Source organism: Corythoichthys intestinalis, chromosome 2, assembly GCF_030265065.1.
Source record: "Corythoichthys intestinalis isolate RoL2023-P3 chromosome 2, ASM3026506v1, whole genome shotgun sequence".
NCBI lineage: Eukaryota > Metazoa > Chordata > Actinopteri > Syngnathiformes > Syngnathidae > Corythoichthys > Corythoichthys intestinalis.
The window spans coordinates 35,648,810-35,676,116 of NC_080396.1; the positions used below are offsets into that span (position 1 = coordinate 35,648,810).

The 27,307-nt window shown below is 40.4% G+C and overlaps 1 protein-coding gene across 2 annotated transcripts in view; it reads right to left on the reverse strand.

The window, feature by feature from the left end:
* Positions 1–1,469: 1,469 nt before the first annotated feature.
* Positions 1,470–27,307, reverse strand: part of LOC130909467 (fibroblast growth factor 14-like) — a 66,055-nt gene continuing 40,217 nt past the window's right edge. Inside the window, exons 4-5 of one of the 2 annotated variants that reach the window (XM_057825996.1) lie at positions 7,377–7,575; positions 1,470–6,254 (exon numbers count right to left, since the gene is read on the reverse strand). In XM_057825996.1, coding sequence (XP_057681979.1) covers positions 6,106–6,254; positions 7,377–7,575 — 348 coding nt within the window. In that variant the 3' untranslated portion in view covers positions 1,470–6,105. The remainder of the gene's footprint in view (positions 6,255–7,376; positions 7,576–27,307) is intronic. The other variant, XM_057826006.1, reaches the window with a different exon arrangement.

The following is a 27,307-nucleotide window of genomic DNA, read 5'->3' on the forward strand; positions in this document are numbered from 1 at the left end:
ACATGGGTAAACCTCAACCATGAGAGACGGAATGTGAAAAAAAACCCAGAAAATCTCATTGTTTGATTTTTAAAGAATTTATTTCCAAATTAGAGTGGAAAATAAGTATTTGGTCACCTACAAACAAGCAAGATTTCTGGCTGTCAAAGAGGTCTATCGTCTTCTAACGAGGTCTAATGAGGCTCCACTCGTTACCTGTAATAATGGCACCTGTTTTAACTTATTATCGGAATAAAAGACACCTGTCCACAAGCTCAGTCAGTCACACTCCAAACTCCAATATGGCCAAGACCAAAGAGCTGTCGAAGGACACCAGAGACAAAATTGTAGACCTGCACCAGGCTGGGACGACTGAATCTGCACTAGGTAAAACGCTTCGCTTGGTGTAAAAAAAAAAAAAAAAAAAAAAAAAAAATTAACTGTGGGAGCAATTATTAGAAAATGGAAGGCATACAAAACCACTAATAATCTCCCTCAATCTGGGGCTCCATGCAAGATCTCACCCCATGGCGTCAAAATGATAAGAACGGTGAGCAAAAATCCCAGAACCACACGGGGGGACCTAGTGAATGACCTACAGAGAGCTGGGACCACAGTAACAAAGGCTATTATCAGTAACACAATGCGCCGCCAGGGACTCAAATCCTGCACTGCCAGACGTGTCCCCCTGCTGAAGCCAGTCCAGCCCCATCTGCGCTTTGCTAGAGAGCATTTGGATGATCCAGAAGAGGACTGGGAGAATGTGTTATGATCAGATGAAACCAAAATAGAACTTTTTGGTAGAAACACAGGTTCTCGGGTTTGGAGGAAAAAGAATACCGAATTGCATCCAAAGAACACCATACCCACTGTGAAGCATGGGGGTGGAAACATCATGCTTTGGGCTGTTTTTCTACAAAGGGACCAGGACAACTGATCTGTGTAAAGGAAAGAATGAATGGGGCCATTTATCGAGAGATTTTGAGTGAAAATCTCCTTCCATCAGCAAGGGCAATGAAGATGAGACGTGGCAGGGTCTTTCAGCATGACAATGATCCCAAACACACAGCCAGGGCAACAAAGGAGAGGCTTCGTAAGAAGCATTTCAAGGTCCTGGAGTGGCCTAGCCAGTCTCCAGATCTTAACCCCATAGAAAATCTTTGGAGGGAGTTGAAAGTCCGTCTTACTCAACGACAGCCCATCCATCAGCCCAGCCCAAACATCACTGCTCTAGAGGAGATCTGCATGGAGGAATGGGCCAAAATACCAGCAACAGTGTGTGAAAAACTTGTGAAGTTACAGAAAATGTTTGGCCTTCGTTATTGCCAACAAAGGGTACGTAACAAAGTCTTGAGATGAACTTTTGGTATTGACCAAATACTTATTTTCCACCATGATTTGCAAATAAATTCTTTAAATATCAAACAATTGGATTTTCTGGGGGTTTTTTCCCACATTCTTTCTCTTATGGTTGAGGTTTACCCATGTTGACGATTACAGGCCTCTCTAATATTTCCAAGTTAGAGAACTTGCACAATTAGTGGTTTACTAAATACTTATTTGCCCCACTGTATATGATTTTTAATGTTTTGACATTATTTTTTAATTGGTGTGTTGAGCACACACCGTGTCGGCAAATATTGAAAACGGTTAACATTTTCCATGGACCCAAAGCTACTGGATAACCAGCTTGGATAACCCATAATCAGTCCTTCGCTAACTATAATCACGTTCAATATAAGATGTATAATTAGTGTGAGCACCATCATTTTTGCTAAATATCATTTTGTGTTGTTATCACAACACACATATATCAAACCGATTCCACAAAGGGCCTAGTGAGTGCAGGTTTTCCTTCCAACGACTGAAGAGGTCACCTGTTCACCAATCTGTTCTCTTACAAGTGTAATCAGTTGATTTCAGTCAGGGGCGATTTGTTTCAGCAAAAACCTCATTGGTCAAAGTGAGCGAGTTTTCAGTTGAAACAAAACCAGGACCCACTCGGCCCTTTGTGGAATCTGACACCTGCGTCTCCACACCTCATGATGAGGCTGTTGCTGCTGCTTTTGTACTGTGTTAAAAAAGTGTTGTTTTTTTATGTGCACTTAATTGCAATTTAGTGCTGAGCCGCTACAGGTAGTTTATTAATTCATCTAAACATGGTGTGCAATTGAAAGTATTACAACCAAATTGTTTTGACTTAAGTTTGTTCCACTATATAAGCCAAATGGCATCAGATCAGACAATCTACAACAACTTCCCATTGAGACGACAGCAGAAATACACGTGACACATTTCAAGATGTTTTTTTTTTTTTTTTTTAAGAATACGAAGCACGCGAGTGAATTTGTCATCGCAGGTGCAGAGCGCAAACAATTGAAAAAAATGTGCTGTACTAAAAATTAGGTCTAACAGCGACATCCGGTCATGTGTTTCTGCCACAGTCAAGTGGCAGAAGATAAAGCTGGTCCGATGAGTCACATGGCATTGTTTCTTTCTTTGTGGCTATCTTTACAGAGTGCTCATTCACTCGTGGAATCTGAGCGCATAATGCTGGGGTGAGCTAACTTTAGTGCTAAAGGGTCACATTCTTATACAAAATTGTTTAATTTTCAACAATTTCTGACTAAACAAAATAATTGTAATAGACTTCAATTAATACATTTTAGGGGGGGAGGGTGGATGTTAAAACTTTGAGGTTTTAAAATATATAATAAAAAAAACCTATATGACCTGGAAGTGGATAACTATAAAAATGAGCATTTTAAAAATCACTAGCATTTTATACCTCTAATGTTATGGTTTTGTACTTTAATGAAAGTTGCCAAAGCGCAACAAGAACAGGCTATATCAGAAATTGCTAACTTAAAATTGCTAACTTGCGACCTATTAACTTCAGGTCGCAAAAATTAATACATTAAAAAAAAAAAAAAAAAGTAGAGAACACTGAGTTTTCACCAGATCGTCAGGAAAGTTGAACAGCTCTCTTTTTTTTTTTTCCAATTTATTTTTTACTGGTAGTGTATGAAAGCAGTAATATTTATTTTTTTGCAACTTTCCAACATGAATAAGCCATGCCACTAATGTAGCGGCCTTGGCTAACGTAGTCTTGCTTAGAGTACAGTGCAAGTCAGCATCATCATGCACGATAGTGTGGGTCTTTGCTGTCGTCGAGGATGCGAGAGTGAAGCAAAGTGAGGCTATGTTCAATTCTTGCTAGCAGCTTGACGGTAAAGTGTCTCTTGGTGATGTAAATGCTCAGTGGGACGGATTAGGCAATGGAGCACAATCGTTTGTAGCCCTCTTACTAGCTAATTCTCTTTTTCACCCCGGTTTCATTCTCTGTATTCAAACTCCAACAGGTTCCCTTGTTCCACTACTCCACCAGGCTCCTTTATGTTCTTGCGCTTGCCTTGCTATGACTGACCTTCATTCCTCATCTCTCTTTAGTGCATACTTTCTATCCTCTGGGTTCGCTTCCTCTTGCCCCCTTTTCACATCAGATCACAATATCACTATAGTCCACAGAGATTGTCTGTTCATCATAGAAATCAAAAAGGGGCTGAAAGCAAATCTTTGACGCAATCTTATAGTAACCTTCCGTCTTTCCAGCAGCAGAATTGACTGTTGTGTTACTGTTCTCAGATATGTCCTGGACTTCACTGGAAAAAAAAAACGTTTGGTGTACTTGAAATTTGAAATCAACCAATTTCCACTGGCTTTTTCAACTTTTTACAGAAAACTCAAAACAAAATGTTTTGAAGTCAACATTTTAGAAAAAGGACTTCAGTTTAAGAACATAGTTTGAAGTGTAATTTACTTAGAATGTTGAGTTGAACTTGAAGTTTTGTCTTTTTCAGGTTTTTATGGAAATCGCAATTAAACAAGTTAATGCTCTGAACTCAACTTCAAACTCCTTAAATTGAAGTCAGTTTCACTAGAAATGTTGAGTTCAGTGTTAACTTCTTTGAGTTTACTGTAAAAATTAGAAAATGCCATTGATGTGAAATTTTAAGTTAAATCAGGGTCTTAATTCTTTTTTTTTTTTTTTTTTTTTATAATAAACTATATTGTCCCTTGTTAATCTGCCATATGCAAGCTCTGAAATTTGCCATACACCGTATTTTTCGGACTATAAGTCGCATTTTTTTTTTTTTTTAAGTAGTTTGGCTGGGGGTGCGACTTATACTCTGGAGCGACTTATTTTTGAAATTATTAATACATTATTACATCATTTCACATGTTATTTTTGTGTTTTGGAGTGACACTGATGGTTTGGTAAACTTGTTAGCATGTTCTTTATGCTATAGTTATCTGAATAACTCTTAATAGCTACGTTACGTTAACATACTGGCCACGTTCTTATTTTGTTGTTCATGCATCATGTAACATTATCATACTGTACACTTATTCAGCATGTTGTTCTCTATTGTATTTTATTTTAAATTGCCTTTTAAGATGACATATCTGTTCTGTGTTGGATTTTATCAAGTAAATTTCCCCCCAAAATGCGACTTATACTCCGGTGTGATTTATAGTCCGAAAAATCCGGTATGTGGCCATTTCAAACCAAAATGATTGACTTCCGGTAGTCATCTATCTTATGTTTTTTGGTGGGAACTGGTGTGCCCACTTCTGCCTATTCGTTCCGTGCCTTTTACAGCAACAGATGTCCGATCCATTTGAAGTGGCAGGGTTGGCAGTGATCATTTGCTGCCAGGCTCTCTATCAGTACAGTCACTCTATCGCCCATCAATGGCAACCAAAGATTTAATATCACTCTGAGCCGAAGCAGATAACCCGGCTCTTCCACTCATATAAACGAGTAGGAGCACAGTATTCTTCACTTTCAAGGGATAATATACACAACTAGCAAGGCTTCAAGACTTGAAAAGATTGGAGCCATGTTGATGGTCACAGTGAATAATCTATTTGGTTTGCTTTCATCATCCATGTTGATTGAGGAACATTTTGATTGAGGCAATAGTTTCTGCGCTATATATGGTCTAACCGTCTGTTTAAACCACCATTTTTTTTTTTTATTAAAGAAAAATCACTACAATACCTTCATGTTACACATCATCAACATATTGTGGCTTTAACACAAGTTACCCTGTTCTCTTTTAAACTGCTACCTTTAAGTTATTTGCAAGGCAGCAGGTTATGATACACTGTCAGAAATGGTAGTTCATTTCTGTCCCTCAAAGTACAATCAATGTGTGCAGTACACAAGGCTACTATTTTTCTTGGATGTCATGCTGTTTGTACCTTTTTGGAGAGTCCAAACAGTAAATCATGCATCAAATGATTAGGCCATTGTACGCCATCATTAGACTGTAAGGATAGCGAAAGACTTTTCTCTACGAGTGTTCGAGTATAGTGATGCACTTTCCCCTTCAGCTACATTCTACATGTCCTCTGCTATTTCATGTAAACAATAATGCTGCCCGTAGCTTCACCTTCGTTTGTGTAATCGCTTCGGTTCTTGCCAGAATTCTTGAATGGCTAAATGGGATATAGGTGGTAGCAATCTTTTGGTGTTTGGCAGGGAGGTAGCAACTGAAGTGTGTTGTGTGTGGGCACAACGGTGCCTCTCGGTTTTTACCAGCATTTTGTGTCCCTAAACCAAGAAGGAAACGTGCACTGTATCTGTCAAATAAAAGCCTACCTGGTGAGGTAAGATACAGAACGTTATGTGCCAGATCGGCTGCATCTCTCGCACTTTTTCAAATCTATATTGTGGCGATTGTGTGTGTATGTGTCTGAGGCAAGCATATCCGGCAACCACACACAATCGGAGGACAAGGAGTCCTTAGTAACAGACTGTCACGGGAAAACACCAGTGGCGAATACACATTTGTATCTTTGTTTCATTTTTGGAATAACCTTTCCATCATGGGGCGGTCGCACTGCTGCCACGTCGTCATCTTCCTTTTTGGCACTAGGCAGTCTACAACATCAGCTCTGTCTTATATTGTGAGCAGTGGGGTGCCTGCTGTGCACACACTGTAGACCAGTCTCATCTTTTGAGTCCTTTTGTGTCACATTTGCGGCAGAATCTCAGACTTTTCCTGGCCTCTGGTTGCTTGTGGATGGAAAGGGGAAAAGGGGGTGGGGAGGGGTGCGCTATGTCTCCTCCTTGTCAGGTTTGCTGACGGGCTTTCCGCCGTTCATGACCACCGGCTCGCTGGTTGTGCTTTTGGAAGGTGGGCCCCCGGCGATCTTAGGCGCCGCCTCCCCTACATCGTGCAGTGAAGGCTCTCGGTACATTGCAACTAGAGAGGTGGGTAGGAGATAAAGGATGAATGATGTCAAGGCAAATATAGGAGAAAGAGGAATTATGAAAAGAAGAGAAAAACTTAGGACGTTATGTAAAACAAAAACTGAATAGAATGATTTGCAAATCCTCTACATCACAGGTGTCAAACAGATTCCAGAAAGGGCCAAGTGGGTGCTGGATTTTGTTCCAGCCGATACAACGCAGAGAATTTAACCAATGAACTTCCTGCTGAAACAAGCAGCACCTGACAAAGTTTAACTGATCACACATGTAAAAGATCTAATTGGTGAAAAGGTGTCCTCTTCATTGGTTGGAAAGCAAACCTGCACCCACTTGGCCCTTTCTGGAATCGGTTTGACACCTGTGCTCTACAACCTATATTGAAATGAATGTACTACAAAGATATAATGTGTTATGTTAATACTGGTTAACTTTGTTTTTTTATGTCATAAATACTATTCACTCATTTAGAACTCTAGAGTTTTAGAACTAGATTCCAAAAATCTTGTATGAAGGGCGAAAAAAGACTGGAAAAGTTAAGTCTTACAGGTTAACAAATAAATTACAAACAGGTTAGTGTCTTTATTTGGTATAAAATAGTCCTTCAATACTCAAAGGCATAGTTGTTTTCCAGCAAGGATGGGGCACAGTTCACCACTTTGTGAACAACTGTGTGAGCAAAAAAAAAAAATTCAAACAGTTAAACCCCCACAATAATGTTCTTAATGTACAATTGTAAGGAATTTAAGGCTTTCATCATCTCTAATCTTTACTATTATCAAAAGATTAATTGAATCTTTATAAATCAGTTCGTAGGAATGTAAACTGGCACCCCTGTGGAATTGTTCTGACACGAAATCAAAGTTGATCCCGTTAGGCTTACAACAGTAAAACAACTAGTGTCCTTAGTTCCCTAATGTTAATTGATTTGATTGCTGTAAAAAGGAAAGGCAAACATACCCCATGTCCCAGATTTTTTTGGGAACATGTTGATTATCAAATGCGTTATGTTTTAATAGCAACACTACTAAATAACTACCTTTTAAAATGATCTCAAATCAATATGATGTCTGCAATACCATCTTGCCAAGCATACCGTAATGCAGTTGCATTTTACCTTCTATAGGTTTAGGCAGGAAATGTGCGGCTGGTTTCGTCTTCTTGACTCTGTTGCCCTTCATAGCCTGGCCTTCCTTGTTGAGGCCCAAGAACCAGGCCCGGCCAGACTCCTTCTGCCTGTACAGCATGGAGCTGTAGATCACATAGTAGTTCTCGAACACAGACTCCTTAAATTTGCACTCAGGGGTGAACATTTCCTAAGGAGAAAGACATGAAAGTACCAAATGTCATAATATTCTAGCATGGTACGGTAATTGTTGACTTTTCTGTGTACCCTTAAATAAAATAAAGAGAAAGAGGAAGAATGAAAGTACTAACGCTACTAACGCTTCTAAACATGTTCATCTGTTGATTGATTTGATGAACTATTTAATCAGTCAGTCAATTCAGTGCCCAAGGTGACATGTTCGCATCAATTCTTTTGTCCTGAACATAAAAGAGTTGTCAGGCTGCCGCGAAGAGAACAAATTATTTAAAATTTGGTCGGCCATTGTTAAACATTATTCATTGGTATGCTTTAGTTTACTTTTTCTTGTTCTTCTCTAGGTCAATGTAGTTTAGTTCTACTCACATTAGTAATGAGACCTGTACTCAACATTTGCCTAAGAAAGAAGTGCCCCGCAAACAGAGTGATTTGAGTGTGACAAGTGGATTTAACTCACTAGCTCCCATTGACGCATGGCTGCTGCAACTTCTTTGGGTGCCCTAAGCTCAAAAGTAAGATGGCGCACTCCACCTTAATAGTGCCTACTAAGTCTCAAAGAACAATATTTACATTAATTTTTTCCCCAAAAATACTGTTTTTATTGCAGAAAACACAACACTGTAGCGTAATTCTGTTTTGCACACTGATATTTCCATTTGCACTGCATTTGAAATCACTGCATGAGTTCGGAGAAGACTGAATTATAGCCAAATTTCCAGTGCTTGGAAAGATCACATTAATTATTGGCGCTATTAATGTTTAGGTAATGAAGGGAATATTTCTGCAAAGGGTTGAAATGTCAAATTGCGTCAGTGGTCTTTGAGTGCATCTTGTGCTGTGTCGCAAATCGAGCTTTTTAACTTTTGGTCATCAATTTTGTTCTTTTTTCTTTCACCAAGAATGCCTTGCAATGGCAATTTGTAGAAAGTTGGTAAGGGTTACGTATTTATTGTCCTTGTTAGTGGCTAATTCTTTCCCAATTTAGTGCCAGTGACTATGTTTGTTCAACAACTCATATTTTATTATTTTCATTAAGTGTTTTATTTACTGCCATAGCGTTGAAAGTATGGAGCGAAATTACACCCGTAATTTGCAGCAGATAACACTTGGCAACACTTATGTTGCCACACTGTAAAAGACATGTGTCAGGACTTTTTACTATTAAAAATAAAGTTTAAGTTCTTCAATTACTGTCATCGGCATATTAAAGCAGAAGTTCAGAATTTTTGACATTAGGCTTAATCTTCGAGTTAGCTGGGGTTAAATTCATTGATGGAGTTGATTTCAACAAATTCTGTGCAGTTTGTAAGTTATTTGTGAATTTCAGGGCTCCAGAACGGCTAAGCTAGCGCGAGTCAATGGTACCTGCATAGCATGCCAATAAAAAATTATACAGATCTACAAATAATCAAATAACATAGTCAAATAAATTCAAAATGCAGATCATTGTTCCAAAACGCCAATGCAGCCAAAACAATGCCACACCACACTGCGGTAATTAATTTCATTCTGCAGGATTTTTTTTTTTTTTTTGCGTCAAATGACCAAAATAGAAAGGAATGCTTCGGCAACTCGTGCTCACGATGCATTCGAGGAAGGTGGGAAGTCAGACTTATCCTGCTGAGATTGTACCAGTTACGAACTCACAGCGTTCCAAGCGAATTTAAACAGCAAAGACGGCTGATCGCGACAAGTTGTTTTTTATTTTGGCCATCAAAGACATTTTGACCTCCAGCAAACCTGCCTTATCGTAAGCGATGAAATAGTGGAGGCGTTCCAAATATATTTTTCTAGATCGGAGGTTGGAAACGCTGACTTCCCACCTTCCTCGAATGCAGTATCAGTCTGCTGAATTAACTGACAGCCAGCAACATGGCAAAATGTGCATTTATAGGGTGTGGAAACAGGCAGAAGAAATGGGCAAAGTTTCAACAAATTCCCTATGAAGAAAGAGGAACAATATACATTGGTTACTCTCTGCTGGCTACGAGAAGAAAAAAAATCAGCGGTGAAAAAAAAAAAAAAACGATGTGATATCACTCCGCTCTGCTCCACTGCAGAAATGCTGGTTACAAATGTTGCTGTTAATATTGCAGTTATTGATATGCAATGTTAAGTTTTAATAACTTTATCCTGAAAACATAGCCAACACTATTGATTGCGTCATCGATGATTTTCCATGTGTGCATGTGTTGTTTTTTTATTGGCATGCTTAGTCAGCCCAATCGACTCGCGCTAGCTTAACCGCTCCAAAGCCCTGAAACTAACAAATAACTAACAAACTACACGGAATCTGTTGAAATCAAGTTTACCGACTATTTAAACCCTCACTAACTCGAAGATTAAGCCTGATGTCAAAAATTCAGAACTTTCCCTTTACCATTTTTAATTATAATTTTAACAATAATTTGGCCATTCCGCCAAGGCTGCCATGAATACTAATAGGAATAAAGTAGGGCTGTCAAACGATTAAAATTTTTAATCGAGTTAATCACGGCTTAAAAATGAATTCATCATAATTAATCGCAATTCAAACCATCTCTAAAATATGCCATATTTTTCTGTAAATTATTGTTGGAATGGAAAGAATACAAGACAGATATATACATTCAACATACTGTACATAAGTACTGTATTTGTTTAGTATAAATCCACAAGATGGTATTAACATTATTAACATTCTTTCTGTCAAAGGGATCCACGGATAGAAAGACTTGTAATTCTTAAAAGATAAATGTGAGTACAAGTTATAGTAATTTTATATTAAAACCCCTCTGTATGTTTTCGTTTTAATAAAATTTGTAAAATTTTCAATCAAAAAATAAACTAACAGCTCGCCATTGTGCAAGGTAGTGATTGAAATACACCACAAGGTCTCAGGCAGAGTTTTAAATTAGTTAGAGATCTAGCCAAATTTTTCTAGTGCGTTTTGCCCCTCGAGTGACGCCGTAGTTTCTGGGTTCATTGTACCTTTTGTTCATTTGAGTGTTGACTTCACAACGTACGAGACCTCCGATAGTTTGTATATTGTGACTAAATATTGACATTTAGTGTATTTGTTGAGCTAAACGAAATTTTTGAATAGAGTTTGACCAAAGTCTGAGTATTATTTTGCATAGCTATTTTGATTAGGAATGCCAGTTCTCATTGCATTGAGCGCTTTTCTTTTTGAGAACATTATTTTTTTTAAGCGATAGAAATATTATTTTTGATGTGCTTTCAGTAAATTATACTGTAGCGACTCCACTGTTCCGCCCAAATGCATGATGGGAAGTTGGGCAACCATGGCTGTCAGTGGTGGCTGCAAATGGTATGTCACTCGCCACAATAGTTATAAATGTATAAATGTTGTGGAAGAGATGCCAACGCTTATGCCAATAAATAGCGCGGCCCCAATGAATGCCTGTGTCCACTCCACTCGCTTGTCTCTTCCACTTAGCTCTCAATATACATAAAACGGTGTCGCTGTAGTCTGTTTGCGGCAATGCATGACTGGGTCGTTCCGCGCATGCGTTAAAAATTTTAACGTGATTAATTAAAAAAATAATTCCCGCCGTTAACGCGATAAATTTGACAGCCCTAGAATAAAGATGAGTAAGCAATACATAGGCTTCTTAAAATGAAACCAGTCCATTTGTAGTGGTGCCCCTAAAACAGCATGGGGGGGCCAACACATAGAGCGCTACCTGCTTATGCTATGCGTCAACACTGGACGTGAGCAAGAGAGAACTTTTATTAAGCCGCACGGGAAATGTTAAATCAAACTCCTTTAATCAAATCCTAACCGCAATTGATTTGATCGTGGCCCAACCCACACCTCTGCAAAGTTTTTTGCAAGTCATTTCAGAATTTAATCCTACTCACAAACAACAAAGAAATGGCAATGAGAACAAGTGCGCAGGGATAATCCTCTTCTTCTCCCATGAATGAACTGTCTGCACGGATTAACAAACGTGGATGAAGTACCCCTCGCATGTCCCGGGAGGCCCAAATAAACCCCCTTTTGGGTATGTTTGTCTGGGCCTCCTCTTATTGGCTGTTGTGGCCCTCTTTCCAGAAGCACAGACACATTGTCATTCAGCTCAGGTCTGCCGGTCCGAGTCTCATAGCAACATGAGGAAGAGAGGCGACAATGTAGCCGTGGCAACCAACCAGCGCTGAGAGGGAGGGGTCAGTGTGTGCATGTGTGTGCGTGCGTGAAGTGGTTGGCGGGTTTCAAGCATGAGGCATAAATGTACACGACGACCACTTGGTACATTAAGGTTCTATAATATGCGGCTTTCACACAAGATTGTTCTTCCAGAATACAACTGTAGGAAGTCTTGCAGGGGCGTCTGTAAGCAGCTATGAGTAGCTCGTAGTGTGTGCGCGCATGCACATACGCACACACTCAAACACACTTGTGGCTCCAGGGGATGAATGGAGGGAGGTTCAGCAGCATTTGCTCAGCCACAAAATGTGACTAAATAATTGGTTGGTGGCAAAACGAGGCAGGTGATGAAGATTGAAAGCTGTATTTATGACACTAGCATGCCATCACCAAACATGCGTGGGTGACTGCTCCGATTTGAAACAGTCAGTGAATCTTTGGAGGATTGAATAGATTGTAATACATATTCAGTCTCGACCTTGGGCTAATATTCATTATTCATTTGTTGAGGAGGATGATTTTTTTTTTTTGTGATGAGCGCAGTGCCCAGCTCTTGTTTGCGCTGGTCAGGGAAGCCATGCATCTTTCAAAGCTGCTTTTAGAATAAAAGCTGTTTGACGCTGAATCTCAAACTAGGTGAGTCATTTCAGCAGTGCTCGACCGTGAGGTACCGTCATTCGTTTCTAAATAGCAGAAGGGCAAAAGAATGAATGAAAGAGCACAGGGTGGAGTGAAACTGGGACATGAAGTAAAAGAGGGAGAATAAATCACCAAGCCAGGACGACGACAACAGCAGTCTCCTGGTTGGAAAAAACAGCAGGAGATTCTCTCGCTCGCTAGTCTTGCATTCTCTGTTGCATTCTTTCCATCGCTTTTTTTGTGCCTCACAGTATACATGGGCATGCTTGATGTTATCTTTTGACTTGGACGTGAACCCTGTATACGATGCGGTCTGTTCGTTCCACTCATAATCAAACAGAAAAAGGACAACGAAAATGTTAATCATCAAAGGCTCTTGTTGTGAAAGGTTGCAAATAGCTCTTAAAGTATCCACAGACTTGGACAGAATTGAACAGAACTCTTTGGTTCAAGAAAAATTCCTTAGGGTCATTTCAGAATTGGAGAAAATTTCGCCCACAAAATTCTTAAAAGATAAGCCTTCACTTTTTTTTTTTTTTTTTTTGCTTCATATCCATTAATAATGAATTATAAAAGGGTTGATTCACTCATTTTACAGTCTATAGTAAAAATTTTCTTTCATTATTTGGATATTTATGTTACAATTATGCATAATTACAGTAACAGGGTTACTCAATGCTAAGCTAGCTGTTTATGTAGTGACTGCTGACCAGGAGACAAACTTATGTAAATAAGAAAAGAAAAGGTTATATTCTTTTGATCATATGAACAACAGGGTTGCATCAGGTAGAGTAAGACATTCAGTCAAGGTTGGCCGTTTTATAAAAATATGAAAACTACAAGAGAGGACATAAACTTTTCTGATCATTTTTTTGGGAAAACTCATGGCATCAAATTCAGCTAATAATGTGATTAACTATTTTTTCTGTCTGGCTAAATAGGTTATAATAACATGGTTGCATGCATGTTGTGGGACAAACACAACCCAAAATAATAATAATAATTGAATTATTTTGTTTATTTAAACAAATATTGCCAACTTCCTACAGTCACAAGCATTCTTTTCTCTTGGTTTATTTTTCAGATTTATTTTCAGGACAAATAGATTTAGCAAGTGAATGTTAAGTACTTCGTAAATGGATCATTTAAAATTTTAAGAGTGGGATGTAAAATATCCTCCAATTCTGTAATGTCCCCTTAATGAATGCTACTTGATGCCAAATTTGTGTCCATGGCGCTACAAGAAAGAACAACTTTCCACTTTCCATGTGTGACGCACTTAGAAAAAAGTGTGGTCACAAATATTGTGATTTAATATTTTTATATTAATTCTGAAAAATTGTATACAAAAAAAAAAAATCTGTATGTGAAATTAAACCTGAAATCTAATTTGAGAGAAAAAAAAAAAGTAAGTAGGAACAAAAGAGCGGAACCATAAAGTCAAAAAGAGGTTGAACCCAATTTCACTGTGACGTGAGGGAAGTCGCTCACCCCTCCCTTCAGAGGAAACTTGGGATGAGAGCAGACTGGTTCGTGTCTCCTTTCCTCACCTGCTTTGCCTGTGCTTTTCAGGTTAGTAAATGGTTGGAATGCACTTCATCTTTATTTTGGGACTCATGAATACTTAAAGACATTAAGGTGATCAATTTACACCATAAAGAGTTGCGTTTTTATAGCGAACTTTAGAAGTGAATTCAAGCGCTAATGTTAGCTGCGCGTTAGCTAACGGCTAACGTCCATTGTTGAACACAATGTTATGGAGCGAACTATACTTCCACCCCCGACTTGAATCCTTCATAACGATTGCTAATGTGTGTAATGTGCATGTGTTGATATGTTATGTGAAAAAAAGGAATTGTTCTTAACAGTCAGTGTTCATAGAAAAAAAAAAAAGAAAACTTCCCAGCATAATGCCTTTCGTAAAAGTATTTTTGTTTAACATGCGTCATTTATTTAGTTGATGTGATATCACGCTGGAACATGTTACTCTGAGTTATATAAAACACTTAAATGATAGCAATTATATTTTCTGTTTTGAGGAATTTAGAAATTAGATTAAAATAATTTTGATTTTTGACATGCACTTTAAAAGTGAAAATTTTGTAATAAAGAGAGGAAACTTGGGATGAGAGCAGACTGGTTCGTGTCTCCTTTCCTCACCTGCTTTGCCTGTGCTTTTCAGACACGGCAAACACATCTTTTTGTTACTGGGATTCCAAGTTCTTGGGACCCGTAACAAATTGTGGGGGCTCGTCCGGGATCACTCTTCCGCAAATGCCGGAGGAGCTGATCCAGTGAAACATTTGAACCACGAGGCCAGCGTGACGACGTGTGTCGGCAGTCCAGGAAGGAGCCAGCAGGTGTCCACGGTGAGCGGAGTCAAGTGTCACAGAGGGAACAGCGCTGCTGAAGAGCTGGACGTCCACTTGTCGTTAAGCGAACTACACAGCTGATTGAATGGAGCAACAACCTAACACAGTCAACACTAATAGCACCATGCCAACCACGCGGAAAGATCTGGTGTGGAGCATCAAGAAAAACTTGTTCACACTTTCAAGCCAAGACCTTCGCCGGGTCGCAAGGAGCGTCGCAGCTGAATGTCAAGATGTCATTGGCTTCGGTGACGATGATGAGACTTGCGTGGACTATGTCATTTCGCATACCCAGTCGGACACCTTGCTAGAACTTGAAGATGAAGGTATGAGTCGTCTGTTGGTATTGAATGAGTTAATCGGCAAATACATTGCATGTCCAACTGAAATGCCGAGTAATTTGGAGACTGGTGTTAAAACACAGAAGAGTTTTTATACCAGTCCACCTAGAGTGGTTCCAGATTACATAACACAATCATCACACTCACCCTCCCATAATATAAACACACAACAACACCCTCATGTTAACACAAATGCAAACACATATCCAAACACACAGACAGTAGAAGACTTGAAAAGAATGTACGACCAATTGGGTGAGAGACTTAGACAATGTGAAACTGTAGCGCGTCCGCCACTCGCAACACATGAATCTGCATCACACCCAACCGCTGAGAGGATGGTACCCCTAAGGGACCTTTCTTACCTTCAACGACGTGAATTCAAAATACATGGGGCCCAAATTGGTGACCAAAATTCAGACATAAGTTACAAAAATCTAAGCAAACAAATAGATGAGGGAATTAAAGAGGGTTTTGCCGAGGCAGAAATAGTTCGGGGCGTGTTGAGAATAGTCAAGCCAGGTACTTTTAGGGACATGCTGATGAACAAAGATGATATGACCGTTTCTGAACTAAAGGGTTTCCTAAGGTCTCACTTAGGAGAAAAGGCCACGACTGAGATGTTTCAGGAATTGATGTGTGCAAGGCAAGCAGAACATGAGTCACCCCAGCAATTCTTGTATCGCATGATTGGTCTGAAACAGAAACTCATATTCCAGTCAAGGCAAACCGTTACAGACATTGCTTATGATCCAAAGACGATTCAAGAAGTTTTCCTTCACACCATTTACCAGGGCTTTGGAGCAAAACATACAGAACTCCGACAAAGATTAAGACCTCTCATTTCTAACAATCAAATTAGTGATGAGGAAGTTCTCAGCCAAGTTACTAAAATAATAAATGATGAAAATGAACACTTCCGTAGATTTAATCAGGTGCCCAGGCAACGAACAACACATACTAACGCTGCTAAGGTGGAGACTGAGCGTTGTAATGACAATGAGAGACTGAGAGAAAACAGTGAAAGCAACCAAACGCAGCAAACTTTACAACAGCTCACTACTCAGGTAGAGGCTCTGACGCACATGGTCACCTCTCTGATGGCGCAACAGGAAGTCAGATCCCAAACACGAACTGCAGCAGCACCACCACTACAAACTCCATCTCAGTCACGATTTGCTTCTCCTACAACATTCAACAAGCCACCTGAGCACCCACCAGCACACACTCCCAATCAAGCTAGGGTAAAATCACCTTTCTGTCCAAAATGCACTGAAGAAAATATGCCTGAGTGTAACCATTGTTTTGTATGTGGACAAGCTGGCCATCGAGCAGTAGGGTGTTTGAAGCGTATCAAGCCGTCTTTAAACAGGATGCGGCCTCTGCCGGGGGACAGTCAGAGACCAGAGCACACACCAAGTCCCAGTCATTAAATTGCACGTCAAAATATTCACCAACACCTCAAAACTCGAGAGCACCTCTAGTTGGGAAGAAAAGCTTACTCAAGTGTCTGGTTGGTGGATATCCACAAAGTGTTCTTTTTGATTCTGGCTCACAGGTGAGCATAATTGATCGTAGATGGGCAGAAAACTATATCCCTAACTATACAGTGAGACCACTGCAGGAGCTGATGGATGATGAGATCGGTGTTTATGCTGTAAATGGCCAAGCTATTCCGTATGACGGATGGGTGGAGCTCACAGTAAGCCTTGCAGGGAGTGAGGATCCCCATCTAACCATCCAGGTCCCATTTTTAGTCAGTTGCTTGTCACTACCTCAGCCACTAGTAGGTGCAAATGTGCTCGAAGCAATTGTCAAGGGAGACAAACTCTCTAGTGATGCAGTAGTCACAATTACCAGTCTACTGTGCAGAGCTTTTCAGATGGAAGCAGATGAAGTAGCAGCCATTGTAAATTTTATTCAAATCCCACAGAAAAGAGAGTGTGATCCAGTAACTGTAAGAGTAGGAAGAGACAACATCATAATTCCAGCCGGAAGAACGGTACAAGTGTCATGCAGAGTACCTTCAAACTTCGACACCTCAGATCCTCTAGTTCTCTATGAACCGACGGGTGAAAACACGGTAATGAATCAACTGAGTGTGGGAGAAGGTATCCTGGAAGCACATAACACCGGACGGCCATATGTGAAAGTCCCAATCGCCAACAACTCAAAACATGATATTCTGCTGCCGAAGAGGACCTGCGTGGGCACCATTCAACACATTGACAAAATTCTTGAGACAGATATGTCAAATATACAACAAGTTAATGGTCCAAAATCCAAAAAGACATCAATTGGGGTAAATAACCTTACATCACATGACAACTCCCCTACCCAGTCTTGGATACCACCTGTCAACATTAGTCATCTGAGCTCTGAACAGCAAGAAATGGTGAAGAAAGTGCTCTGTGAGGAATCCGCTGCTTTTTCCCATGACAGTGGTGACATTGGATGTATTCCAACTCTTCAAATGGAAATTAGGGTCAGAGATGACACACCCGTGCAAAGGGCTTATGCATCCATACCAAAACCACTGTATCGAGAAGTTAAAGAATACATCCAAGAACTTTTGCTCAAAGGATGGATTGTGAAGTCAAAATCACCATATGCTGCCCCTGTCATCTGCGTAAGAAAGAAAGATGGTACCTTACGTCTGTGTATCGATTATCGGCTGTTAAACAACAAAACGGTGCCCGACAGACACCCTCTTCCCCGAATCCAGGACCTCACAGACTCACTTGGTGGATACAGCTGGTTTTCAATTTTAGACCAAGGCAAAGCGTATCACCAGGGATTCATTTCAGAGGGATCAAGGTACCTGACAGCATTCACAACCCCTTGGGGATTGTACGAATGGGTCAGAATACCATTCGGACTATCAAACGCCCCTGCTGCTTTCCAAAGAAGCATGGAGGAGATGCTTGATGTACTTAGGGATGAATGTTGTATCCCTTACCTTGATGATGTCCTTTGTTTTTCCAAGACGTTCGAAGAGCATGTACAAGTGTTGAGGAAAGTCCTACAGGCCTTACAACGACATGGCGTGAAACTAAAACCAGAAAAATGTGAGCTGTTTCGCAAAGAAGTCCGCTACGTCGGTCGATTAGTGTCTGCTGAAGGTGTAAAAATCGACCCAAAAGACATTGAAGCGGTTCAAGCCCTGAAATGCAAAAGACCACAAAATGTTGGAGAGGTCCGACAGCTGCTTGGGTTCTTGAGCTATTTTCGAACATATGTGCAGGACTTCTCCCGAATAGCAAAGCCACTATATGACTTGCTCCAGGTAGGGTCGAACACGCCACAGCTCAGCAAAACACGTGGAAAGGCCAAGTCTCCACAGCAGTCGTCTCGAACACCCGTAAAATGGACTCAGGAGCACCAAGAGATTTTGGAACGCTTGATAGACATGCTCACAACACCCCCAGTGCTCGCTTATCCTGATTTCAATGTCCCTTTCACACTGCACACAGATGCCTCCCAAAAAGGCCTGGGAGCAGTACTCTACCAAAGCCAGGAAGGAAAGATGAGGGTCATTGGGTATGGTTCACGCACATTAACCCCTGCAGAACAAAACTATCATTTGCACAGTGGGAAGCTCGAATTTTTGGCTTTAAAATGGGCGATCTGTGACAAATTCAGGGATTACTTGTTCTATGCACCCCATTTTACCGTCTATACAGACAATAATCCCTTGACGTATGTGTTAAGCTCTGCGAAACTAAATGCAGTAGGTCATCGTTGGGTGGGGCAGCTTGCCGATTTTCGATTTGACATCAAGTACCGGCCCGGTAAAACAAATATCGATGCTGACACATTGTCTCGCTGTCCCCTTGATATTGATGCTCTGATAAAAGTGTGTTCTGAAGAATTGTCAGACGAAGCAGTGGGTGCCATTTGGGAAGGGAGTCGGAGAGCCAACCAGGGAGATGTAGCATGGGTGGCTGCGCTCAACCTAGCTTCTGAAAGCCAGTTTTATGCAGAACCACTTCAGCAAATAAGTCACCAGACACTAGTCCAAGAACAAAGAAGGGACCCAGCAATCGGAAAAGTCATTGCATTAAAAGAAAATAACACACCACCAACAGATAATCAAAAAGGGAAGTTTGACTCAAACACCAGGAAACTTTTGAGAGAATGGAACAGGCTGGTAATTGAGGATGGTGTTCTTTACAGACAGACCACAAATCGAAAACAACTCGTACTCCCTGCTGCTTTGATCCAGACAGCACTAATTCAGCTCCATAACAACATGGGCCATGTCGGGGTTGAAAAGGTTCTGAGCTTAGCTAGGGAACGATTCTACTGGCCTTTCATGAAAAAGGAAATTGAGGAGTACATAACCAGGAAGTGTCCCTGTATTAAACAGAAAAAGCCCACACAGCAAGAAAGAGCGCCTATGGGGAGCATTAACTCTGACTACCCTCTGGAACTGGTCTGCATCGACTTCCTTCACTTGGAACCAAGTCGAGGTGGGTTTGAATACATATTGATTGTGGTGGACCACTTCACACGCTTTGCACAAGCCTATCCAACCCGAAACAAAGCCGGCAAGACAGCAGCAGATAGACTGTTCAATGATTTCATTCCAAGATTTGGATACCCTACCAAACTCCACCATGACCAGGGCCGTGAGTTTGAAAATGAATTGTTTAATACCCTTCGACAACTTTCAGGAATACAGCATTCCAGAACCACCCCTTACCACCCGCAGGGCAACCCCGCTGAGAGGCTAAATCGCACCTTGCTACAAATGCTGAGAACTCTTGGACAAAAGGAAAAGGAAAACTGGAAAGACCATTTACCTCACATCATGCTTGCATACAATTGCACTAAACATGAGGCCACAGGTTTTTCCCCATACTACTTACTGTATGGCCGTCATCCCCGCCTCCCAATTGACCTAGTCTTTGGCCTCTTCACTGAAAGTAAAACTGAGACACCAAGAGGATATGCTGACAAATGGATGGAAAAGATGACTGAGGCATACCGCATAGCCAATTCCAACAGCCAATCGTCTAGTTCAAAGGGCAAGAAAAACTATGATAAAAGATGCAAAGGAGTGACACTTCAGCCAGGCGACAGGGTCCTGGTGCGAAACCTGAGAGAAAAAGGGGGACCAGGTAAACTGAGATCCTACTGGGAACAAACAATCCATGTAGTGAGAGAGCAAGTCGGAGACAATCCAGTTTACAGAGTGAGCCCAGAATCAGGTGGTCATCAGGTGCGCACACTTCACCGAAATTTGCTTTTGCAGGTGAATGACTTACCTATTGAACCACTTGTGAACCTAAACTCAAAAACATCAAGTTCACAAAGAAAAACCAAGCAACAGATAAGACAATCAAATATCACTGAACAAACATTAAAACCTGTGACAAGTGACTCAAGTGATGAAGAAGAAGAGGCATGTCGTTACTGGTTAAGGATCCCTGGGACAAACCGACAAAGAGAGCAGGGGCTGACAGAACAAAGACCAACAACAAACCCTCAAAACACGGCGGAACAAAGTGAGGTTCTCCTTGAGCCAAGACTTGATGTGTGTGACCATGAAGAGGAAAATGTTCAAGCGGAAGTGGAGCCAGAGAATGCCAGTGAGACTCACCATTCACTAGAAATGGAACAAACCAATGACCAAGAAGTTCAGTTGGAAGTGGGGGACGTTCCAAGACCATATCAAAATTATTTGAGAAGGTCAACTAGAGAGCGTAGACCACGTCAGGTGTTCACATATCCATCACTCGGGCAGCCAGTTTATCAAATACGTTCAAGTATAAATGCTATTGACATCCAGCCCGCACACGACAGCCCCATGTGCTACATTCCAGCGTACACCTATCCATTACACTATCCAACCATCATTCCACATCCATACACATGTGCCACACACCCAATTTACTGTCTTTGAGAACTAGTTTAGCTATATTGGTTTCCATAACGAAAATGTAGAAAGTTGGGGGGGATAAAAAAAAGTTCAAAGTCGTGTCGGGAGCCACTTTTGTTTGTTGGGAGGTGTGTGACGCACTTAGAAAAAAGTGTGGTCACAAATATTGTGATTTAATATTTTTATATTAATTCTGAAAAATTGTATACAAAAAAAAAAAATCTGTATGTGAAATTAAACCTGAAATCTAATTTGAGAGAAAAAAAAAAAGTAAGTAGGAACAAAAGAGCGGAACCATAAAGTCAAAAAGAGGTTGAACCCAATTTCACTGTGACGTGAGGGAAGTCGCTCACCCCTCCCTTCAGAGGAAACTTGGGATGAGAGCAGACTGGTTCGTGTCTCCTTTCCTCACCTGCTTTGCCTGTGCTTTTCAGGTTAGTAAATGGTTGGAATGCACTTCATCTTTATTTTGGGACTCATGAATACTTAAAGACATTAAGGTGATCAATTTACACCATAAAGAGTTGCGTTTTTATAGCGAACTTTAGAAGTGAATTCAAGCGCTAATGTTAGCTGCGCGTTAGCTAACGGCTAACGTCCATTGTTGAACACAATGTTATGGAGCGAACTATACTTCCACCCCCGACTTGAATCCTTCATAACGATTGCTAATGTGTGTAATGTGCATGTGTTGATATGTTATGTGAAAAAAAGGAATTGTTCTTAACAGTCAGTGTTCATAGAAAAAAAAAAAAGAAAACTTCCCAGCATAATGCCTTTCGTAAAAGTATTTTTGTTTAACATGCGTCATTTATTTAGTTGATGTGATATCACGCTGGAACATGTTACTCTGAGTTATATAAAACACTTAAATGATAGCAATTATATTTTCTGTTTTGAGGAATTTAGAAATTAGATTAAAATAATTTTGATTTTTGACATGCACTTTAAAAGTGAAAATTTTGTAATAAAGAGAGGAAACTTGGGATGAGAGCAGACTGGTTCGTGTCTCCTTTCCTCACCTGCTTTGCCTGTGCTTTTCAGACACGGCAAACACATCTTTTTGTTACTGGGATTCCAAGTTCTTGGGACCCGTAACACATGAGGTTTACTTTCTTTGTCTGCATGAGTAGCATCTTAAAACAAACTATAAAAAAGTAGCACACCATTCAATGTCAAAAAGGTCACAAGTTCTCCTATTCCGGAGGGATCATACGGTGAGGGCGCATGGGTCAAAGACTGGTTGATGGCTAGAGTCACGCTGGTGACGTATAGGAGGGGTCCCCAAACACATAACTGTGCAGTCTGCTAAAACAAAATTGCGGGGCAAGAGACGGGGCTCAATAAACCTACTTTTTTTTTTGGCACCTGGTTTTATAAGACCAGATTTTGTTGTAAAAAAAGATAACCCTAAGACGGTTCTGACTTGTTAAAGCGAAACAAGGGCAGCGTTACTCTTTCATGTCGTGGAAGTTGTTTTTCAACCCGGTGTGGCAGAAAACGTGTGTGCCTGCGTATGCTCAGTTTGTGGGTGTGTTTGTTTCCAGTTATTATCAGAGCACTAATTACCCAGGGGGATTGTGGGTAAACAAATTGTTCCACAGAAAAAGGAGCCGGTGAGTGCGATGAGAAGTGTGGAGGAGGCGAGACAAAAGGAGTGAAGAGCGAGCGCCGTTGCAGACGTTTTGTAATTCTGCTGACAAATACACTGGCTGCAAGCAGATCCTTCTTGGCAGTGGTAAAAACAACATAACTTGTATGTAATATTTTCAATCCAATCTCGTCAACATTGCAGTATAGCTTTACTAGCCTTAGTCATCTGGGATAGGCCTCAGCACCCCACCACAAACCTCTTGAGAGGAAGTGGTACAGCTGACACTGGGGAACAATTTGAAGGGGGAAAAAAGTGTTGAGTTAGATTTTTATGCCACAGTCCTCAAATCGAACACTCCAGAAATAGCTATAAAAGTTTTTTTTCTTCTTTAATTACTTGCACACAATTATAATCATGGTGTCTATATATATTTTTTAAATAAATAAATAAATAAATATTACATTTCAAATATACATTCCAGTCAGGTTATTTTTTTGATAATAATTTTTAAAAAAGGGTTCCCACTAAATGGCTTTATCTTTTTCTTTTTCCCTATCTTGTCTCTTTGTTCTTATATGTTATTGTTGAAAAAAAAAACTCAATAAAAACAGTTAAACAAACAAACAAAAACATACATATACTGTATATTATATACACTTGGGCTGCAGTTATTGAATATTCTAGTTATAAATGTGACAACTGTCATGTAAAAGCGTGAAGTTAAAATACATGTTAATTATGTAAATACGTGCTAACTATCGTGTAAAATACGTGAACACGATCATGTGAATTTTGACTATGGTTGTAGCTATCAAATATTTTAGTAATCGAGTATTCTACTGAAAATTCCATCGATTAATCGAGTAATCAGATAAACATATTTTTTAGGTAAAGAGTATTTAAAAATACACATGAGAAAACAAGACATTTCATCTAATATTAACCATTTTAGACAATCAATGTCTTTTAGATGTACATTGTTAAAAACAGCCAACAATTGCATCTCAGATGTGACTAGGAAAAAAAACTAATTCACTGGTTTCACTCAAAAAACTTAAGATCTTATTTAAATAAAAACTAAAATCGTATTTCTTACCCAAAGATGTCATTATGCTTGATAACACACATTTAAAAGTTAGGCGTTTTTCCCACGTTTCAATTGAATTTCCATTTGTGTCAAGCTATTTTTAAGTTCTAGTTAAGTTTTAAGTTTAAGTCAAAATTGTAAGTCCTGATAGGATTTTGAGTTTTTGCAGTGTTCAAAATAAATTTACTATACCTGCTGTAATGGAGCACATTAGGCACCAGTGCTGCTTGCTGTTTTATCCATCTATGACTACTGAGCTAAATTTGACAGATAGGTTTATTACGTTTTACTTTTACACCCTTGTGACGGCCCTGGCTGTTTAATTATTTTTTGAGACTCTCAGTCAGCTGATCGTCGCCTCCGCCAGCTTGCTGCCTCACCTCACACTGTGACGTAAGCTGATCGACGCCGGACGGACAACGTCGCCGCCGCTGATTGGCCACGACGAAAGGGTGCCAAGCTTCATAAACCTGCCGCTGAGAGGTCGCATTTGCCAGCAATAGTGCCGCGGTCCTCCTCGCCAGCTGTTTGCTCGCCATTCACTCTCGTGTGCGTTTGAACGCTAGTTGATGCACTCCCGCTTTTTCGGTGAGGCCTTTTGTGTTTATTCGTGATTGGATCGCTTTTGTTCACCACTGTAAATAAGAGCACTGAAGCAGTAGGGGTAAGCCGCCATTTCTGTTCAACCCGTTTTCTCCGGCTTTGTGTAAAGTAGGAAGCTAGGGTAGGGGCTGTCTTTTTGTTCTTTCCTTTTTACGATCAGGGTTTAGTTAGCGGGTGGGGTTTAAGTGTAGTTCCTTTTGTTTGTTGTTTTGGCCTGGGCTTACCCTGAAGCCGCGCTTCTTCCGCATTTTGTATATATTTATTGCAAGTTTGATTATTGTGAATAAATTGTGTCCACTTGTAAACTTGTGTGGCTTGTTTTATGTTACGCCCTTCGCGAGCCGTCCTTGGGACGTAACAACCCTCATCACATACACAGCGCTGTTTTTACAGATTAAATAAAGCCTGTATGAAAGACACGTTAGCTACGTATCGACACTAGTCATAATTAATAGAAACCTAGCAGGGCTAACGTTACGTTAGCAAGGTATAGTAACGTTAGTCTTATTTATTAGTGCTACGTTAACATAATTTTACCTGGTCCAGAGTATCGCTACTTCGCTCTCGGAGTAAACGTGACGCCTTCGGTGGAACGGGGGCTATGCGGGCAGGTCGCACGGTGGCGCCTGGCCTAGGTTTCGGGGGCGGTCATCGGTCACGGGTCCAGCCAGGGGTGCGGAAGCGTCGGCGGGCCCGGGCTTACAGTGAATACATGAAGAAGTGTTCGCCTTGGTCTCCAGCTTGAAATGCTCCCACATTTTTGACATTTTCTGCTCTTTCTTAGTGCCTTTTTCTTCGCTTTTGTCAGCTTCTTCATCGTTACCTTTATATTCACGCGTGATTGAAATCAAATATATCCGCCGCCTCTACCTTCTTCCTCTACGCACGTGACGTCAGTGCGTTGTGCCGCATTAAAAATAGTCCGGGCTATACGTCATACTTAGAACAGGGAAAATCAAACTTTTTCTCTAGGCAGAGTAATGCCTCCATCAATTTTTAAAATCGAGTTACTTGAATTATTTGAGTAATCGTTTCAGCTCTAATATACACACACACACATACACAATGCAGTCATTCCTGTTTCATTTCTCATATTTTTGTTTTTTGAAAACGGGGATCCTACAGTTTAAAAAAAAAACTTCAGTTTTGTTTTCTGCACCCAAAAATTAGCACAAAACAGCTGTCAGACCTAATTCAACAAAAACTGTGTTACCCAGTGACAGAAAGACAAGCAGAAGCAGGCTCAGCAGCAGGGAGGAAAAGATGGATGAAAGTCAGGAATAAAAAGATATGTCTGGCCTCTGTCGGACTCGCTGGGGCCAGCATGAGAGAATCCACTTTTGATTAAAAACACGAGCACAGTGTGCATCTTTTTCTTACCTATGCACAAGAAACACTTGTTTTTCCTCCATCCCTCTCTTATCCATGCACCAACCTCATCTGCACTTTGTGGCATGGTCCATAATTATCAGATAGCAGCTCATTGCACACTGAGCCATCTGTTGGTCACACCCTTAAAAACACACGCTCACACATCCGCACGTGCACACACCCACCCACACACAACCAGATGTCTGAAATCAGGCATCCATAGGAGAGTGCGACCATGTAAATTTGGAGCACACCACTATCAAATTGCAACATGAAGCTAAAGAATCTTGTGGAACAGCAAAAAATGAGGAATTAAAAGAAAAAAAAATTATACAGTCCAATACGGAATGCAAGATTAGGAAGTATAACTCATGCTTAGCCTGAGACAAGACAATATCACTCATGCTCGAACAGAATTTATTGGTTCAAAAGAACAAACTGCATGAAAAATTGGCTGTTTTTATTGCTTGTGCATAAATAATTGTTGTGCCTTCCATTCATCAAGTATAAAATTTAAACGCAAACATTTTATGTCCCATCCATTAAGCTTTAGATAATCCACATAAAAAAACTAAAGAGTTTAAAATCATTTCAAAAATACCAAACGGTCCAAACAAACAACCCAAAATGTAGTTTTTTTTTGTTTTTTTGTTTTTTTTTTATTTGTGTGTGTGTTGTGTGTGGTGACCGAAACACAAATGTGCATGAAACTTCCAATATGTTAATGTAGTATGCATGCCCAGTGTGTAGGTGGCAACACCACTAAAATTTGATTCCTGCGTGTAACCCTTCTGCTCCTGTTCCGAAGTATGGGAGACAGTGTTGCAAGATTGAGATTATCTACGCCCAATTGAGCCGTTTACAAAGAATCGGAAGGAATACATTGGGTAGGTTGATAAAATTTGGGCTACTTATGAGAAAATCTTATTTTGGAAACAAGGTTGTAATATAGGCTCTTTTTTTAATGAACTGGGCAGGTTTAACGGTTTAATTGGGGTGGAGACTGTCTTTCCGATCTGGCAACTCTGGTGGCAGCGGCCACCAAAACAATGTTTTTTGTTTTCAAGTTTCAACCGTTTATACCAGAGGTGTCCAAACTTTTTGCAAAGGGGGCCAGATGTGGTGTAGTAAAAATGTGGGGGGCCGACCTTGGCTGACGTCCTTTACATAGAACAATATATTTAAGCAAATTTTAGCAAGCCATTCTGTGTGTCACATTTGCTTTATCGTTTTTTTTTTTATTAATAATTTCAACAATCTCGCAACCAGCCTTTGTGGCGTACTCTTTCGACTTGCGAAATACTGCTGCCGTGAAATTAAACTAGCTTCAAGTTGCTTCAATTTCTCGCTGTGTATCTTCCCAGTAATCCTGTCGTACATGCCAGGGTGTCTTGTTTGGTAATCTCGCCTCACATTGAACTCTTTAAAAACAGCGACTGTCTCTTTGCAAATGAGGCAGAAGCAGTTGCATATTTTAATGAAGAAATAGTCCCATTTCCGCCTATCCTTGAAGCGTCGGCCGTCGCAGTCAACTTTTTTTGTTGAATGTCGCCATTTTATAAAAAGTGGAAGTAAATGGTCACACGGGGTAATGTTGCTTAGCGTCAATGTTCCCTCTAAGCTGCGCGCGTGCGCAATCGCGCACTGCTGGCACCTACTCTGCGCACAAGAAATTCTATGCTG